Source organism: Fukomys damarensis, unplaced genomic scaffold (genome assembly GCF_012274545.1).
Source record: "Fukomys damarensis isolate Sample0158 unplaced genomic scaffold, DMR_v1.0_HiC HiC_scaffold_36, whole genome shotgun sequence".
In the NCBI taxonomy this organism is placed as follows: domain Eukaryota; kingdom Metazoa; phylum Chordata; class Mammalia; order Rodentia; family Bathyergidae; genus Fukomys; species Fukomys damarensis.
Genome location: NW_022900948.1, coordinates 39064469 through 39082917, shown reverse-complemented (window position 1 = coordinate 39082917; position 18449 = coordinate 39064469). Strand labels below are relative to the sequence as shown.

The 18449-nt window shown below is 54.0% G+C and overlaps 1 protein-coding gene across 8 annotated transcripts in view; it reads left to right on the top strand.

The window, feature by feature from the left end:
• Dennd1a (DENN domain containing 1A) overlaps positions 1-18441 on the top strand; it is a 348973-nt gene extending 330532 nt beyond the window's left edge. For 6 of the 8 annotated variants that reach the window (XM_019205953.2, XM_019205955.2, XM_019205957.2 and 3 more), the window contains 4 exons: positions 560-648; positions 12744-12872; positions 15912-16170; positions 17046-18441. In XM_019205953.2, the coding sequence (XP_019061498.1) occupies positions 560-648; positions 12744-12872; positions 15912-16170; positions 17046-18227 (1659 nt within the window). In that variant the 3' untranslated portion in view covers positions 18228-18441. Of the gene's footprint in view, positions 1-559; positions 649-9542; positions 9639-12743; positions 12873-15911; positions 16171-17045 lie in introns of all 8 variants that reach the window. The other 2 variants (XM_019205954.2, XM_019205956.2) reach the window with 2 other exon arrangements.
• The last annotated feature ends 8 nt before the right edge of the window (positions 18442-18449 follow it).

Here is an 18449-nt window from a genome sequence, read left to right as displayed (position 1 = left end):
CATTTCCTGGAACATCTACTGCCACCCTCCAACCACATCTGCACTCAGAGTGTGACCGCACAAGGTGTGTGACTTCTGAGCCCTGCTGGAAGTCTTGCTCAGGGATGCCCTGGGTTTAATTGGCATTCTCTGATGCTTTCCCCCTCCCATTTAGAGTAGAAAAGAACCCTGTAACTCAGTTATAAAAAGAGCAAAATAATTACACACACCCTAAAACAAATCTGAGGGATACTTTTTTAGTCCACGTGGATAGGTTCTTATTCTCTGAGTCCCTTGTAGACACCACCTCTTGTAACCTTCACTGCAGCCCTGACAGAAAGCTGGTGAGACTTTCCTCTGTCTTGGAGGACCTTTCTGACCGAATGGGCCACAGAAGTCCAGTCAATGTGTCAATCCACTGCACATCTGGTGGTGTTTCATGAAAAGTGGGGTTTTTGTACCCAGTACTTTGAAAATGCTTAAACATGTCTTTTGGGGCTACTTATCCAGATCTTTAGAATGTCCCTGTGTGGCTTTTCCAACTCATTCCTTCTTGGGGGTTTCCCCATGCCCATTCCAGGTTCGCCCGCCCCGTCCTCATGTTGCCAAGAGACCAAAGAGCAACATCTCCGTGGAAGGCCGAAGGATGTCCGTCTCGAGCCCCGAGCAGTGAGTACCCGTTGCTCTCCGCCTTCCTGCAGGAACCCAGCAGGGCAGCACTTTGTGGCTCTCAAATCTGGAGCCCCAGCCTGAGCAGGTGTTTCTCCAAGAGGCCAGTCGGGAGTAGGGATGGGTTTTCAGTGTAGGCTGCTGCTTGTTCCTTCTGTTCTTTCAGTTGTCACATCAGCAGGAGGCCCAGAGACCAGGAACCACTGGCACCTGGGCTGGGTTTTGAGTGGTGAGGCCCATGGGGCATGCAAAAGCTCCAAAGAAGACCCCAGGCTTCTTATGGTAAAGATGTGGAGTCCTCAGGTAAGGGTCAGCAGCCAGTCAAGGAGGCCACCTGTTCTGACAAGGCCACCACCTCCTTAGGTGTAGTAGTGTGCAGCTCTCTTGGCTCAGATTGGTGTATGAGGTGTCCTTATTCACCGCTCCACCCCCTCCAAGGCCCTTTGCTCACCTGTGCCCTACACATCATTTGTGTTGTTACCACTCCTCTCCCTCTCCTCTCAGACCTGGAGCTCCTCAGGAGAAGGCCCCTGGTGTGCAGGACCTAGGCTAGAACTGGCTCAGTCACATGCCGAGTGGCTGTAGAATAGTGAATGAGTGCCCTGAATGGGGTGAGACCAAAAGCTGCAGACAGCCCGAACTCTAGAGCCGTCTGGAGAATGTAATGCCGCCTTCCTTTGTCCCGACGCACACAACTCCTGGGCCCTGCTCAGACAACTCAGCAGGTGCATGCCAGCTTCTGTGATGCCTTTAGAAAGTACAGGAATTCTTGGTCTGGGGTTGTTGGAGGAATCAGAGAGTCCTTCAAGTGGAAAAGGGAATGGCCCTCAAGTCTGGCCTGCCTTCAGAAAACTTCTCAGGGATAGAAGTTAAGGGAGATGGCCAGGGCTGGGCAAAATTGGAACTAAAAGGAAGAAATGCTTCTGACTGTTGAGCTGTGACCTAGCCCAGGTTGTGGCACACTTCTCATATTCCACGTCCTCTGCTTTCCTGTTGGACACTGCTTGATTCCCAGGTCTTTGTAGAAGCAGCCCACTCCATGGACCCGACTTGCACAGAAAGCTCTGGGTGTGTGGGAGTCTTGGGAGATGCTTGGTTATGTGAAATTTGGGACAGAGGGCTCCTGAAGTTGTGGGTAGGGTTAACCTAACACCAGGCACAATGGGGTGGTGGCGGCAATATTGGTAAAGCCCTGTGGTGTGGACCATGATTGCCCCCTTGTGGAGAGACTACTGCATAGCTCCATACTTCCTCGCCCTGAAGATTCCTCCTGAGCAGGGTGAAATTAACCACCTTTCTTTAAAGTCACCTCTTTAAAAGTGAACTAAACCTTCTAGATACTATACTGGGATACAGGCCCGTGAGGTACTGAGCTGTAAACCCAGAATGCACTGTACAACACACCCAGACCAAATGTACCCCGTATGCTACCAAAAAGCATAACCGATTTTATGACCAGGTCCCTGATTGGAGTTTGGACTTTCTAGCCACATTTATTTATGCTCTTGCTCTTCCAAGCCCGACAATAGGCAGTTACTCTGTAGTGTGTCTGAGAATGCCATTTCCCTGGGTGTTACCTGAGCTGTGCTGCTCTCACTTGTAGTTTCTCTTTGCCCTGTGGCTGTTAGATTTCTTTTCATGAAGCACCAGAGTTGGGATGAACAGCGGGAGTGTGGGGGCTCGTTTGGGGGTTGGCGCACCAACAGTGATAGCGGAGGACAGGTCCGTGACCGTGCCCCACAGGGCTCGGGCCCACCAGGAGGTAGGGAGATGCATTTTGGGACACCGTCACAAGAGTTTCTTTCCACATTTTCTGAATGAAGAGGAAGGGAGGCCGTGCTACCACGATGCCAGTGACATTTCCGGTGCCGCCCGGGCGTTTTCCTGCGTCTCTTCCCTGCTGCCACCCCTCCCCCACCACGCTCCTCTACTTCCAAATGCCATGTCACAGCAGCACGTGGATGTGTTTTTCTCAACTGCCATCAGCTCCAGCTGGCAAGACCAACTTCTTGAAACACAGGAAGCATCCAGCGGAAAATATTTTAATAAAACAGACTCCTCGTAAAATATTGTTCTGGGGGGAAGGAAACCAGCTCCACCAATCTGTCGGCATTGTGTTGGGAGACACGAGAAGACGAGCCGGCAGGCAGGAGCCAGAGCTTAATGGGCCTTTGTCAAAGAGTGGTTCTGTGTTGGGTACGTGGATTCGGCGCCTGGCCCTTTCATCTGGCCTGGGTTTTCTTGAATCCTGGGTCTTCATCGCTGCCCGGAAAATCAAAGCACGTTGGAAACTTAGAGGATTTGGGCGGCGCGAGGAGGTGCAGGATCTTTGAAGCTGAGGGGGGATTCAGTCCTTCTGACTTCTTGCCCCAGCCCTCACTTCCAATAGCACATTCCGTAATTAACTTCAGAGCCGGCAAGATGGAGCTGATTAAGAATGAGAGTGTCCCCTGCAGCCCCTGAGCACTCTGGGATCCATTAAGGCCCAGCCGCAGCAGCCCACAGCCCAGTCCATCGATGAAGCCTGTTCCTTCCTCTCCTGCCGATGTCCCTCCGTCCGTTGCTCCATCTGTGCATTCATGCGTCCACCTATCTTTGAAAACCTGCTAGGTAAACAGCGTGTCAGAAAGGCGGCCTTGAAAGGGAGTCCCCATGCTGACTCCTTTGTGGACTTCCATTTGCCCAAAATGAAATTCTCACCTATCAGATTTTCTTCCTGAATCAAGGGTAGGTTCCTTGCCCCTCTCAGGCCATTTGTTGGCATTAGGAAGAACACTTCTGAAAGATTTCTGGGGAAACCATCTCTCTGTTTTTCAGCTACCATTAGCTGATTAATATGCAGTCTGCCTTTCTCTCCAAGTACCAGCTCTTTCCCTTGTTCTTCCGAGCAGGATTGTTGGAATGCCCTCACCATCGGGAGAGGCCTGAGCTAAACACCAGTCAGCAGGATGCACAGTGTCCTGTGCCCTGTGGGGCTACCTCCCAGACTGGGCCCTCCGACTCAGAATTGCCATTTGTGCTCCCAGGCAGCCCCTGAAAGTGGCCAGGCCAAGACTGAGAATTCTGTTGTTCTTCCTTCTACCCCTGGCACTCTGCTGCCCACCTTGGGACAGGGCCATGGGGATCCAGTTGTAGTCTCTCTTTTCCCAGAAACAGCTCCATGTCCTAAGACGACTTTTCTGGCCCGCCACCCCTCCCCTCAGGTTCCCTGGAGCCCAGAGTCGGGAACCAGAGAGCCCTTGGATCCTCCCACTGCCTCAGAACTGTGCTCATGGGCCCATTAATGTCTCTGCTTGGGGGAGGAAAGAGAAGTAACATTTGCTGAACATCCCTTGAGATTGTGAAAGGTGGGTAGTAGCTTTCGCACATGGAGAAGCTGAGGCTGAGGAAGTGACTTTCAGTAACCTGCCCAAGGTCTCAGGGCCAGGCTCTGGTGGAATTGGCTGTGTAATAACAGGGACCTGGCCCTTTCTTAACTACCATCTTCCTAGTTAACACCTCATACACTTCTGTGCTACTCTGAGTAGAGAGAACCTGGCCACTGTGGAGGGCACAGTGTGGGCTGAAGACCTGTGGACCCACTAGAGTGGGCATGGGTTTCCAGCCAGAGGAGAAGGGGCTTGTGGGCAGAGCTGGGCCTGGGGCCCAGTCCCGATCACCTGCGCATCTGAGCCCTTTCCACCACACACCTTGTCTCCCCACGGGTGAGACACAGAACAGCTTTTCGTCACATAAGGGCTTCACTGAGCATCCTGGTTATTTGAATTTCATTGTACTAAGAATAGTCTAGATCCAGCCACCAGGGCCCCATGAGCCACTGTCCTGCTCACCTCCCTGGCTAGAGCCATTCAAAGTCTCTTTTCAAGTGATTTCTGTTTTTATTTATTTGTCAAAATACTTCAGTAACCTCATGGACAACTCAAAACTTAGGGGAAAAAGATAAAGTCATTCTAGGGCCGGAGATTTAGCTCAGTGGTTCTAACGCCTGCCTCGCAAGCGCAAGATCCTGAGTTCCATCCCTGGTACCAAAAGCAAAAAAAGATAAAAAGAGATAAAATTATTCTGAATCGAAGTACTTTAATTCAAGTATGGCTGTATTTTCTACAGATTCCTTTCTGATCCTTTTCTTTCTCAGAGCTCCGCTTTCCTTGCAAGATCCATTTCTGGACTTGTTGCATGTGTCCCTCATTACCCCTGTGCTTTGTGTCGACAGAACATCCCATTGTGTGTGTATTCAGTCTGCCTAAGCTGCCCCTCATACTAGGTCTTCAGATTGTTTCCAGGTTTTCATTCATATGAAAAAAGCCATATCCTTACTCTCCAAGCTTTGGTTCATTTTATATCACTGTAAGATTTAGAATTAACAGCTACTGGCTGGGCATGGTTGTGCACGCCTGTAGTCCCAGCACTCAGGAGGCTGAGGCAGGAGGATCTCTGTGAGTTCAAGACCAGCTTGGGCTACATAGTGAGTTTCAGGTCAGTCTCAACTACATAGTGAGACCCTGTCTCAAAAAAAACTACTGTTAGCTAAGAACCATGTGCTAAGCACCTCACATACAGCATTTCGTTCACTCTTCATGAGAACTTTGGGGGAGGAGGTAGGCACTATGAGCTCTCTTTCATAGAAGTAGCTGAGCCTCCCATGTTTTGGAACTACTCCTAGTTACACGACTAGTTAGGAGCAGAGTGAGCTTCGACGTGTCTCTTGAATGCCAGAGCCTATGCACTTAACCGCCCACATGGGAGGACTGCCCTGTAGTGCTAAATAACGTTTCTGAAGGAAGAGTACCACCCCAGCAAGCTGGCATTGAAAACCCTCAGGACAAGGAAAAGTACACCAGCTGGGGAGAGAGTCCGTGCACCACACGGCCAGCCCCTGCTGCTGAGGAGCCGAGAGATTGTTTGAACTGCACCACGTGACCCTAGTGCCAAGACCCTGGAAGGTTAAAATAAGATTAGAAGTGCCAGGGCTGTTTAGTGAAAGTCCTGCGCAGAGCCCAGGTCTCTTGACGCTCCTGACTGTACTCATTTGGTAGCAGAGATGACATGCTGCTTTGGCACAACAGCTGTTCCCACCTCACCTTGACACCATTTGCTTCTGGCCTTCTGCACAGCCCAGAGCAAGTTTGGGCTGCAGAGGTGAGGAGGGGTTGGGCATTTGGATGGTGGCCCGGTCCACAGGCAGACGTTCAGCATTAACACAGCTGGGTCCACCAGCCCTGGGGCTCACGGTGGGCCTTCCTACCCTCTGCTTTTAACATGAAGTCTGTTAGCATCCCAAGGTTTGTGGTTTGCAAAGCTGCCCACAGGAGGTATAATCACATCCCGCTCTGGCAAAGTACACAGCCTCACCATAGTCCCAGTGGCCCCTCGTGCCATAAGCCTGCAGGCTGCCCCGGATATAGCATGGAGCTACGCTGTTCTAGTTTTCTCTTTATATCTCATACATGCATAACACACCCAGTCGTCGGTGAGCTCTTCCCGCGCAGGCGCTGTATCCTTCCACTTTGACTCTGCAACTCCCAAACCAGAGCCTCGCTCAGATCGTTACTCGGCAGATGTTTCTGGAATGAATGAACACAGCAATCAGTGAAAGTACCTGCTTACAGCCCCGCTCCCTGCAGATGGGGCAGGTATCTGCACACGCAGGCATCTAGAGCACCTGCTAGCTGCTAGGTGTGACCAGGATGTGGCTGTGAAGCTTCCAGAACTTGGCCTGCCCGGAACCTGTAAAAGCCAGGAACTGCCATCAGCCCCAGAAGCAAATCTTCAACATGCCAGCTGGGCCCTCGGCCCCAGGGAGTCCAGGGCCCAGCTGTCTTGGTACTACCCCCGGCAGGCTGCCAGGACCCACTGCCTGAGCAGCCGGGAATCCAAACACCCAAGCAGAAGGTCACAGACCCCATTAGCAGGGCCAGAGACTCCTGACCTAACTCACGCCCTACCTCCTGCTGGTGGATTCCGAGCCCTGGACACAAAGCCAAAGCCCAGACTAGAAAAGCAGCGACTGTCAGGGAGCCCCTGTGATCCACAGCAGCCCAGGAGACACAGGACCCCCTGGCATCCCACCACTTGACCCTGGCCACTTGGAAAGGAAGATTTTTCCCAAGAGCTGTCATGCAGGGGCAGTGCATTCCCACTGGAAAACCAAGCCTTTAGAGTGCTTTAGGAAAAAGAGCCCCCATCCTTGAGAAATTTCTGGCTTCAGTCGCCTCTGAAAGGCCTTGTCATCCCACAGAGACGCCAGCGTCTCCCAGATTCTACACCACCACTTCTCAAGGGCCTGTTACGCGCCCAGTACCTCACGCACATTATCTTGGTTAACCTCCCTGTACCTCCAAAATCTTCACAGCCAGGTGTCATCGGCCGCACCAGCCTTGAGGGAGCCAAGACTAATGCATGGAGTGACCGGCCCTGGGCTCAGATGTGCACCCAGGGCTGCTGGGTCCCACAGGTGCTGCCTTTTCACCCCAGCACCATTGCCGTGGTCCCCAAAGTTCAGTCCACAGGCCCTGGCCCTCAGCAGACAGACCCCATCCTCAGGGTGAGGGGACAATTTTTCTACAGTCCCAGTGTCTTTCCAGTCAAGGAAAGTACCCCCGAGGCACCCCCATCCCCAGCTTCTCCTAGCACAGACCCAGGGTGTGGGCAGTAGAGCGCAGCCCACATCCCATGCCTGGGCCTCTTCCTGTGTGAGCGCCCATGCGGTGGCACTGGAAGGACTTCTTCAGGGCATTGTGGCACAGGGTCTGGACATGTGAGGTTGGCACCGGTACATTCTGTTGAAAGAAGGAATGGCTGAGTGAACACACTGGTTGGATAATAATTCAGTAGATGCCTGAGTGCAAAGGGCACAGCGAGTCCAGGAGAGAAACCAGGGAGTGTCCAGCTTTCTGCCCTGACTCCCTGCCACCTTGAGGCCTCATTACCCCAGCCTTGCCCGTGGCCTTCGGGCCTGGTGCTGGTCGTGGGCCCCACCCCTCCGTCCCCTCGTGAACTGTCCAGCCCAGTGTCACGTGTCTTCACTTGTCCTCTCAGTGGCGCCTCCAGGCCATAGAGCAGTCTGCTGTGCTCAGGGTGAAAAGCCCAGTGCCCACATTACCTCTCAGAGAGCCTTGGCCTAGAGCCCTGAGCCAGGGACCCCCCCACACACACTGTCCCCTAGTACAGAGCTGGAGCGACCTGGCCTCCCACACTCACCCGTGGCCACTACGTCAGTGCTGACAGCAGAAGACCCACTCGTTCTGATGACGACTTGTAATAGCTTGGGTGTTCTGCTCTCCGTTCAGTGGGTGCTCACACAGCAGAGTGCAGAGGTCTGCGCGCCGTTCCACGTCGGCCTCCAGCTCCTCTCCCTCACTGCAGTGACCCTGGCTTCTTCACTGGGCCACTCAGCAGTGGGCCCCAGTCTAGGTCTAGCTTTCTCAGAGTCCTGAGCCATGCAGGTTCCCTGAGACCCTCAGTCTTGCTCCAGAATCTTTCTCTAGATTTTAACCCACTGCTAAGGTGTGGTCTGGAGCACTGCCTCTGTGTCCTGGCCACGGAGAGAAGCCAAGTAAGGGTCTCGGTGATTTCCACATGCTAACATGTCCCCAGCTGAGGGCCCCTCACCCTGACAGGCAGGGACCACCTTCCTTATCCTCAGCATCCAGGGACAGCCCTGCACAGGACGCAAACGCCTGGGTCTCTTGGTTGTCAGGTGAATGAGGCATGTGATTAATGAGTGCTTGTTCACAATGCACTACGCGCTGTGCAAAGTCCTTTGCAAATATTTTCATTTTAACTGTTATAAGAAGCCTTTCAAGAGGGCTGTGGAAGCTCTGTTTTACAGAGAAGTTGAGGTCCAGGGAGGTAAAGTAACTTTTCCAAGTGCTCTGGATAGGAAGAGGGGGAAGGTAAAGATGAACAGACTGGCATCACTCGGGCAGGCAGGACCTGCACTCGTCCTGGGGCCTCTCGCTGCTTATCACCCCTGTGAGACACATCTCTGAGGGACACTGTGTGACCAAGCCGTTTACCAAGTGAAGACCCTTTGTGCTGGAGCGAAATGATCCTTTAAAAAATGATCACCACCTCCCCTTCATTACCTCGGGAGACCGAGTCCTGGCTGATTTCCCATCTTTATCTCAAGTACATTTAAATGTCAATTAAATTTGAAATATCTACATTTGTCAGCATTTCATTTTGGGCCAGCGTGACGTGCTGCTGATTTGTCCACGCGATGTGACACATGAAAAAAACTCTCGAGATGCAGATCTTCCTCATTAAAAAATAAGCCGGTGCGGTCCTGGCACGGCAGAGAGCACAGAGCACGTCCCCGCTTCCTGACGCCCTGTCTCTGACATGGTATTTAAAAAGGAACAGCCTCGCCTGTCACCACTGTCACATGCACGCGCTAACCGGCGACACGTTAAACCAAACATTAGAAAGGGCTCAGGAGTCATCTGCATGGGAACTCCGCGTGGAGCTCGGCGGGCAGGCGGGGGCAGCCGCGGGGATGGCGTCCGAGCCGTGATGGACAGCGAGCCTTTCTTTCGCACTGAGACAGCTGCAGCCCTCACTGGGTAGCCAGGTTCGCCGCGACCTGCCTTTTCGAAGACAGCCCTTTGTGTGTAATAAAATCCAGGCAAGTGGTGGGTGGCAGACTGCAGGGTAGTAGCTGAATTGGGTTAATGAGGGAAGAGGTACATTTTTTTCCCCGTATTCTGCCTTAAGCTAATAAAAAATTTAAACCTGGACGTTTTCGATGGTTCATCCTTTATCTCTGACAAATATCTGACTATATGTTTCATGGGCGAACATGAGCAGCTGAATTTAAATAAGTTTATTTGGAAATCTCACCTTTCATTAAAAGTGGAAGGGGAAACACCCTACCTCTCCTTTCATTGTTTCAGATCCGGAAAACTGAAAAAGCAGGATCCCACGGTGGTTTACTCAGGCAAATCCACATTCAGTGCCTCGCTCTGCTTTCGGCTGTCGTGTGACCCCAGGCAAGGGACCCCTCCTGTCTGAGTCCTAGCTTCTTTGTCTGGCACGAGGAATTAGTGAGGAATTGTATGGCGTTGGCCCGATGCTTGGAAGTTCTTCTAGTTCATCATGTATGTGGCATGGACATGAAGTGCTGTGATCTGACCAGATCGTGTGGCAAGTTTCGCCCCTCCCTGTTCCCCATTTCTCGGGAGACACCCTCAGGCTCTTGTTGAAGCCACTGCCCGACCAGCTTAGCCTGGCTGGGAAAACCAGCTGGAGGCAGAACTTGGTTTGTGGGCTGGAAAGTGAGGCTTCCTCTCCTCCCTCATCCCTGACCCCAACCCCACCCCTGCTTGGTCACACAGTGCAGGATGCCCTGGGTTTTGACGCAGCCTGCACCTCAGCAGCCTAATGAAGCCAGGGGCTTTGCGGTCCTGCACAAAGTCCCTTTGCTCTTCTGTGAATCCAGAAATTCCTGGCAAGTTTAGTGGCATTCAGCTAACATGCAAGCTGTGATCTGTGCTTCCTCGTCAAAGCTAGAAGAGGGGACTGCACTTAGGGGGGCATCAGAAAGGCATCCATCGTGGATCTGAGGACCACCGGGAGCCTCCTTCTATTGGCCTGCGTGGGGCTGGCGTCTCCCTCATATCCACCCACTGCTATTCCCCCTGACAGGAAAGTAAGGGCTTTAGGGGTGGACATCCTGGGCTGGAATCCATCTGTCACTTCCGGCCATGCCACTGGGTCACTTCTCTGTCTCTCCCATGACCCCAGTGCTCACCCCGTCCAGGTCTGCTCACCGTGAGGTGAGTAGTGTGGCTTGGTGGTGTGCACCGGTGGAGGCCGGGGTGGGTGCGTGGATGGGTGGACTCATGAAGGCCTCCAGAGCTAGTCAGTGAGTCTTTCCCACTAGGCTGGTGGAGGGGTGGGACAGCATATGCAGAGCACCGGTGCAGCACCTGCTTGTGGATGTGTTTGGACCCCTTCCCAAAGCTCCCACCTGCCCTGTGTACCTGACCGCTGAAGTGTAGGGGAGCAGGGAAGGTGGCACAGGTATAGGTCGAGGCCCAGGCAGTGCTGCAGCCTGGAGCAGTCCTCTCCCGCCCCCAGCAGCCGGCCTGCCCACGCGCTGTCCGCGCCCCTCCCCTGCACAGGTGTAGTCCCTTGCCGGAGAGTGACAGTGCCCACCCCACTTTAAACAGAGAGCTCATCCCGCAAGTCTGAACGTGCTTCCTCCTCACGTTCACTCTGGCTTCACTCACCATACAGCGGCTGCAGCAAAATCACAATTGAGAGTACTGCAGATTTTAAGAGGGACAGGGCCAGGTTTGTCATTCAGAACAAGTTCTGGTAGCTGTGCAGAGACCACCTGCTTTGCTGTGGAAGCAGCAAGGGCCAGGCCTTGCCCTGAGGCTGGCCAGGTATGGTCCTAACTTGCGCTGAGACAGAGGGACGCACCCACCCTGGGCCTGTGGCTCTCTAGTCCAGGAAGGGCTAAGCTGTGTCTGGTCCCCAGCAGCCATGGAGGTGAGGAGGGCCTCGACTAGCTGTTTCCCTGTGAAGCCTGCACCTCCTCTTCATTTTGAGAACAAACTGCCTGGCCAGCCCGCAGGGACAGTGGGAGGAAAGGAGGACACCGGTGTGACAGCACCAACGCTGAGGTGCTGTGGGAGCCAGCGCCAGGTCAGCAGCAGTGACAGCAGGTCACAGCCTAGCCCCGTGCCCTCTCCCTCTCCTGGGGGCAGCTGTGTCCCTTCTGTGCCCCACCTGTCCCCCCGGCCGTGTCCTCCTGCGCAGCCCACTTAGTGAGGTGAAGGCATGGACACCCGCTGCCTGGCACCAGCAGGATCTGATCCCTCTCCGAGCCCGTGGCCTGTTGCAGGCCCTGGTCAGTATATAATTCATAGGAGCCGGGCGTGGGGTTTTCTGGACCTTGTATGTGTTTGTTTATAGAGGCAGAGCTCACAGGTGGCTGACAAGGGAGATGTATTTTTTATAACAATGAATATTTAATTTCCACATCACAGATGAAAAAGACTCTCTGAAGAAGCATCCAAGGGAAACTCCAGAAAGCGGCCGCTAATCAGAAAAGGGCCTTCTCTTGAGGGTTCTTCCACGTGGCTCACTTTTTTCTTCTTTTTTTCTTTTTACTTTTTTCCGATTATTCAAGTAGATATGCTCATTGTAGAAAAATAAAAAGAAGCAGGTGAGGGCAGTCACCCGTAATCTCACTAGGTATTACTGACATTTAGGCGCCTGCCTTTGGGTGACTTCTCTGTGCATTCTTCTACCCATGACGGGAGGGAGCTTTCCCTCAGTGTCCTCAGAGGTCTGGCACCAGGGAGCGCCGACCACGGATGCGCAAGCCCCTGTCGCCAACGCCAACGGGGTATTTATTCACCCAGGCTCCGTGCAATGCCCCCCGTGGGCTTCGCATCATCTCTCGATTGCTTATTATTTCCAACCCAGTGTAAATGCTTTGTAAATAGCTGTCACACTACATTGTTTAGGAAATAATATAACAGCTAGGGGCAAAGTCTGGAGATAGTACTGATGCAGCTTCTTTTTCCAGATATTTTCAACCCACAACTGATTGGGACCTACAGATACGGAGAGCCAGCTGCAAACGTTGCAGTTCTGCATCCTGACGTCTAAATTTTTCTTCACAAACGTTATGTTTAGTGGGAGGGGAACATTCAGCCGATTGTGCCAGATCCCTGTTACCGAAAGTTGAGTGACTGGTTTGTTTTGTTTTGTGTTTTACATTTATAGGCTCACTTTGTTTGCTTATTTAGCAGTCCTGGGGATGCCACCCAGGCCTCGCACACGAGAGGCAAGCACTCTACTGCTGAGCTACACCCCCAGCCCCGGTTTCATGCTGTGATGTTATACACAGAGCGGTGGTGAGCATCGCTGGCCAAGATTCTCTGCTGTATTTAGGGTTTGCTAGTGGAAGGAGAGTTCCTAGGTCATAGGTGCCTGCGTCACGAGCTCGGGGCTCTTGACAGAGATGGCAGCCGGTTTCCTTTCTGCTCACCGTGGTGCCCTCTGGCCTTCCCTGCACATGGAGTCCTGCCGGTGCCCTAACTGCCTGTTCTCTCCTCTCTTGTCTTCCTCCACCCCAGCCTGGTAAAGCCCTTGCGACACTATGCGGTCTTCCTCTCCGAAGACTCGTCTGACGATGAATGTCAGCGGGAAGAGGCCCCGAGCGCTGGCTTCACCGAAAGCTTTTTCTTCTCCACTCCCTTTGAATGGTCTCCCCTTCCTTCTTCGTGGTGACACTCGGGCCGCATGGGGCGTGGGGCTGGTGCTGCTTGCTCCTGTGTGCAGGGAGGGTGTCTGGGGCGCGTGTACCCCCGTGGCTCCTCCTCTCAGGCTCAGGCAGGAGCGCCGGTCCCCTGTCCCTGTCAGGGGAGCGAACTCAATCGTTAACGGAACTGGTGGCTATGAGGATCCTGGTTGTTGGTGCCTGTGTCCTCCTTTATCTGTCACAGCATGGAAAGCCGTGGAGATGGAAGTCAGATTTTAAATTAAAAAGAAAATGAAGGGGTTTTAATTTTGTTGTTCTGATATAGTAGGAATTGAACCCAGGCCCTTAAGCATGCTAGGCAAGCACTTTACCAGTGAGCTACATCCCCTGACCGTTGTTGTTGTTGTTGTTGTTGTTGTTGTTGTTGTTGTTGTTGTTGTTTTGAGACAGGGTCTCACTAAATTATCCAGCTAAACTCAAACTTCTGATCCTCCCACCTCAGCCTCTGAGTAGCTGGGATTGCAGGTGTGCATCACCATGCCAAATGGAATGTATATATTAATTAGTATAGCATATCTAAATGTTCTGATCTGTCTGATTTCTGTCTTTGTGCTGAGCTACATCTCCAACCCTTTTTTATTTTTTGTTTTTTAATTTATTTTATTCTGAGACAGAGTCTTGCTTATTTGCTAAGTTGCTTATTTGCCCAGGCTGGGCTCAAACGTGACATGCTCCTGCCTCAGCCTCCCAGAGTGCTGGGATTACAGGTATGTACTACCATGCCTGGCTACAAACAGCAATTCTTTTTTTTTCCCCCTCCTCATTACTAGGTATTGAACTGAGGGCCTTCACATTGAATTACATCCCCAAAAAGAGAGTCTCATTAAATTGCCCAGGCCAAACTTGAACTCACAGTCCTCCTGCCTCAGCCTCCCAGAGTGCTGGAATTATAGGTATGCATTACCACACCCAGCTCAAAAAGCTATTTTTTAAAAGTTCACTTTTTGTAAAAAGAAAAAAGTGGTTCAGCCACCCACCCCCAAATTAATCTTCCATAGTGTCTCCATTCCTCCACCTACAAGTTTTTCAGAGCTGTGACTGAACACAGAGACAGCTTTGGTTTCTTTTTTCTTTGAAAATTCATACTGATGTTTGTATCCAGAGCCCTTTGCCAAGTGCCCAGAGCACTGCAGCCTTCCAGAGAGTAAACTGTTGGCATTTCACAGAAAGGGGTGTCTTCATCCACCCCCAGACCCCACAGACCTCCCCAAGTGCTGCAGATTCTTTAGGGCGCTGCACCCGCCCTGAGGGGGGAGCATCCCAGCCCTTCTCTGCCTCAGCTCCCCTGTGGCCATAGGCAGGCTGACCCTTCCCATTGCCCACAGCCTGAGTCTGGTCAGCCCAGCTTCACAGGCCACCTTTCTGTGCATTAATCTTCAAGTGTTTCTTCAGTGTTTTCAAAATTAGCCTTGCCATAGGCAATAGTCTTTATAATATCGCAGACTTATGTGTTAGCCGTTATTTCTAATTAGAGCAAAGATAGATGCCCGGAATAAGAAACATCCATCTGGGCCGGGGATTTAGCACAGTGGTACCATGCCTGCTTTGCAGGGTGCAAGGTCCTGAGTTCGATCCCCAATACCAAAAAAAAAAAAAAAAAAAAAAAAATCACCTTGCAGGGAGAGGCAGCCTGTTTGGGGGATGCCCACAGCCTCTCCCCATAACCCAGAAGGGCAGGTCCAAGGCCCTGCTTTTGTATGCTCAGTATGGGCCTTTGTATGTGTGTTTAAAAAGAAACACCCATCCTAACTCAACAGAAAAAGGGTTTAAAAAAGAACACTATTTCCTGGCTTTCCTATATTCCTTTGTGGTGACGCTTGAGTAAAGGATCTTCAATTTCTTGGTCAGAGCACTTGGTCTTCAGAGTGAGGGACGGACTTTTGGAGTCTCCCAAACTTGGCTTCCATTTCCACCTCTTATCAGATGCTGTGAGTCACTTTATGTCACTGAGCTTCCGTTCCCTCACATGTAAGGTGGGGCGCAGCCCCTGCTTCCTGGGAGCTGGCATTGCTGGGGGAGACTGATCTGATGGAGTCCCCTCCCCTCCTGCCGCTGGCCTATACCTTCAGTGTGAGCCTGCCTATGGCCAGCAGGTGGCGCCTCTCCTCCACTTTACCAACACCAAAGAGCACCGTTGTTACTCCCCCTCAGGCCGGCCCCTGCCTGGCAGAGGAGTAAGCTGCACTGGCCTGGGCACCACTAAAGGTCAGGTTCACCTGGGCACAGCCTCCCCGGGTAGCCAGCGGGGCCTGGGTACCCTGTTACCTAACTCTGGCTCCCACGCAAGGTCCTGATGTGGAAACGTACAGAAAGTGGGCAGCATAGGGCCCACATGGTAGCCACACCTGCTGGTGGGTTCTGCTACTGTCACCAGCTTCAGCCTGCCTGTGGCACGCCAGGCCCTGACCTGGCTCATTTGGTCAACACAACCTCCTAAGCAGCTGAGGCTCAGAGATGTTGAGTGACTTGCCCAAGTTCCTACAGCAGAGACACCCCGGCCAGGGCTACGACCAAGGTCAGTGCAAGCTGAGGCCACAGGGGCCCCAGAGGATCCTGGGACAGGCCGGTCAGCTGCCCCCTGGAGGGTTCTCCAGCTCAGCTCCCCACCAGCAGTTCACACCTGACTCTGGCTACTTGGCAGTTACCAAATGGCAGAGCAGGGTGGGAACAGGGGCGTATCTGCCCCCCATCCATCTCCCTTCTGGTCCTGTGCTATTCCCAGCAGTTGTATGAAAAGACATGGTTCTGAGGGAACTACGTGGGCTCCGTTAACCAGTGTGACTCGCCCAGGTCCCAGAGCAAGCGCTGAACCAGCTTCGGCCCCGCTATGTCAGAGTGCTTGGCTGCTGCCCAGGCTCCAGCCCTCACAGGAGCCCCAGGACACTCTCCAGTCCTGGGGCTCCCAGGCATGGTCTCCGGGGCCCACCTGTTCCCCCCCAGACTCCTTGGATGGGAAAATCCAGCCTGCTTTGTCTCCTCCCAGGCCACAACCATATCGGACACTCAAGGAGTCAGACAGCGCAGAAGGTGATGAGGCAGAGAGTCCCAAGCAGCCATCACAGGAGCCCAGGGCCCCTGTCCCCACCCCCCCTGACCGGGCTGCCAGCATCGACCTCCTGGAGGACGTCTTCAGTGGCCTGGACATGGAGGCTCCCTTGCAGCCGCTAGGGCAGGCCAAGAGCCTAGAGGACCTTCGGGCCCCCAAAGACCTTCGAGAGCAGCCGGGGACCTTTGACTATCAGGTATAGCAGGGCTGCTGCACCTTCCACACAGGAGGCAGAGCCCCAAGCCGCAGTGAAAGCCACTGAGGAAGAAAGTCCTCAGCCAATGCTTAGAGGTCAGGGTGACTACAAACCCCACCCCGTGGGCCAGCAGCCAGCCCCCGAGAGGGGTCCCGGAGAAGATGCTAGTGCCCGGGTGGAAATCTCTCACTGGATCTGTGGATCAGACAGAGGTGGGCGTTGGCACCACTGGACCTGGATTGTTCCCCTCCCAGCAGGGCTCCCTGGAAGAGCCTTTCGGTCAGAATTCCTGGTGGGTTCTAGATTATTCCTGTGTGGCCTTGAAGTCACTGGGTCACACTGGAATCCACACTGTCCCCACATGTCCCATAATTCATGTGTACTGCCCTGCTGGAGGCGAGGGAGTGACTTTCCCCACGTTGAGCTCAGAAATGGCAGAGCCAAAACTAAAGTCTGGTTCTCCTCTTCCCACTGCCAGGGTGCCCTAACCAGGCACAAAGCCTCCCATGTCCACCTGGGTGTGACTGAAGGTGCCATATGCTCTGAAAAGCAAAAAAGGTCAGAACAGGGGAAGGGCAGAAGATGAGTGTCTTCTTTCTAAAACGATGTGGTGTGATGATCACTAGTGCAAAAGGACAAGAACGTCCTCTCGAATCCCCCGTGGCACACAATAGGCCAGGGTCCAGAGCCCAGAAGACTGGGGTTCTTAGCTCGTGACCTGGAGTGAGTGCCAGTCTGTTCCAAGTGCTAGGAGCTAACTGGCCATGTGCCCAGTCCCCCCGGTATCCAGGAGGGAGCAGCAGTGGCCCAAACTTCCACCCATCTGACCTGATCATCAGCCCATGGTCACCACCTCCCTCCTTCCTTTTCAACAGAGGCTGGACCTGGGCAGGAGTGAGAGGAGCCTCGGGGTGACAGTGGCCTTGAAGCTTGCCCACCCATACAACAAGCTCTGGAGCCTGGGTCAGGACGATATGGCCATCCCCAGCAACACCCCCGCCACCTCTCTGGAGAAGCCCTCGACCCTGCTGGGGAACTCCCCGAGCCTGCCTCGCAGGCCCCAGGCCCGGGACAGCATCCTGAACCCCTGCAACAAGGAGGAGGCTCCCACCCCAACTCTGGGCAGCATCACCATCCCCCGGCCACAGGGCCGGAAGACGCCAGAGCTGGGCATTGTACCTCCGCCACCCACCGCCCGGCCGGCCAAGCTCCCGGCTGCCAGCGGCACACTCGGGGACTTCTCTAGGGATCAGGAAAGGCAAGCTGCTCTGAGCCCCAACCTGTTCCCAGGGCTCCTCCCCAGGGTAGCCCCCCAAGGTCCCCCGGAACTGCTGCAGCCACTCAGCCCAGCCCCAGCAGCTGCAGGCACAAGCAGCGATGCCCTGCTTGCCCTGCTAGACCCACTTAACACAGCCTGGTCAGGCAACACCATCTCGCTCTACCCTGCCGCCCCAAATGCGGCCACCCCATTTACCCCCCAGTTCAGCTTCCCCACCGCAGGGACCCCTGCCCCCTTCCCACAGCCACCACTCAACCCTTTTGTCCCATCTGTGCCAGTAGCACCCCCTGCCCTGCCTCTGGGCTCCACACCAGCTGGGCCTTTTGGGGCCCCTCCAGCTTCCCTGGGGCCAGCTTTTGCACCCAGCCTCCTCCTGTCAAGTTCTGGCTTCTGTGCCCCTCACAGATCTCAGCCCAACCTGTCTGCCCTCTCCATGCCCAACCTCTTTCGCCAGGTACCTATGGGCACCCACACCAGCCCCCTGCAGCCGCTGGGACCCCCCTTAGTCACCCCATCGAGGATCCGAACATTGCCCCTACCCCGTTCAAGTGCCAGGGCTGCTGAGGCCAAGCAGGGGCTGACCCTGAGGCCGGGAGACCCCCCACTCCTGCCTCCCAGACCCCCACAGGGCCTGGAGCCAGCGCTGCAGCCCTCTGCTCCTCCACAGGCTAGAGACCCCTTTGAGGATTTGTTACAGAAAACCAAGCAAGACATGAGCCCGGTCCCAGCCCCCAGCTCAGTGGAACAGCTCCGGAGGCAGTGGGAGACCTTCGAGTGAGCGGGCCAAGAGTGTGGCGCCATGGCACCCTCCACCGTGTCCGCCCAGGTCTGCTGGTGGGAAGGGATGGGGCCTTCTCCACACTGCCCTCCTCTGGGTCTGGCCCTGGGGAACGGTGCCAGTCACCACCTGGAAAGTGCCCGAGCTCCCATACCCTCCTCAGCACCCGGCTTGGGTTTTGCACTAGAATCAGCTGGGCCAGCAACTGCCCCACCTTGCCCT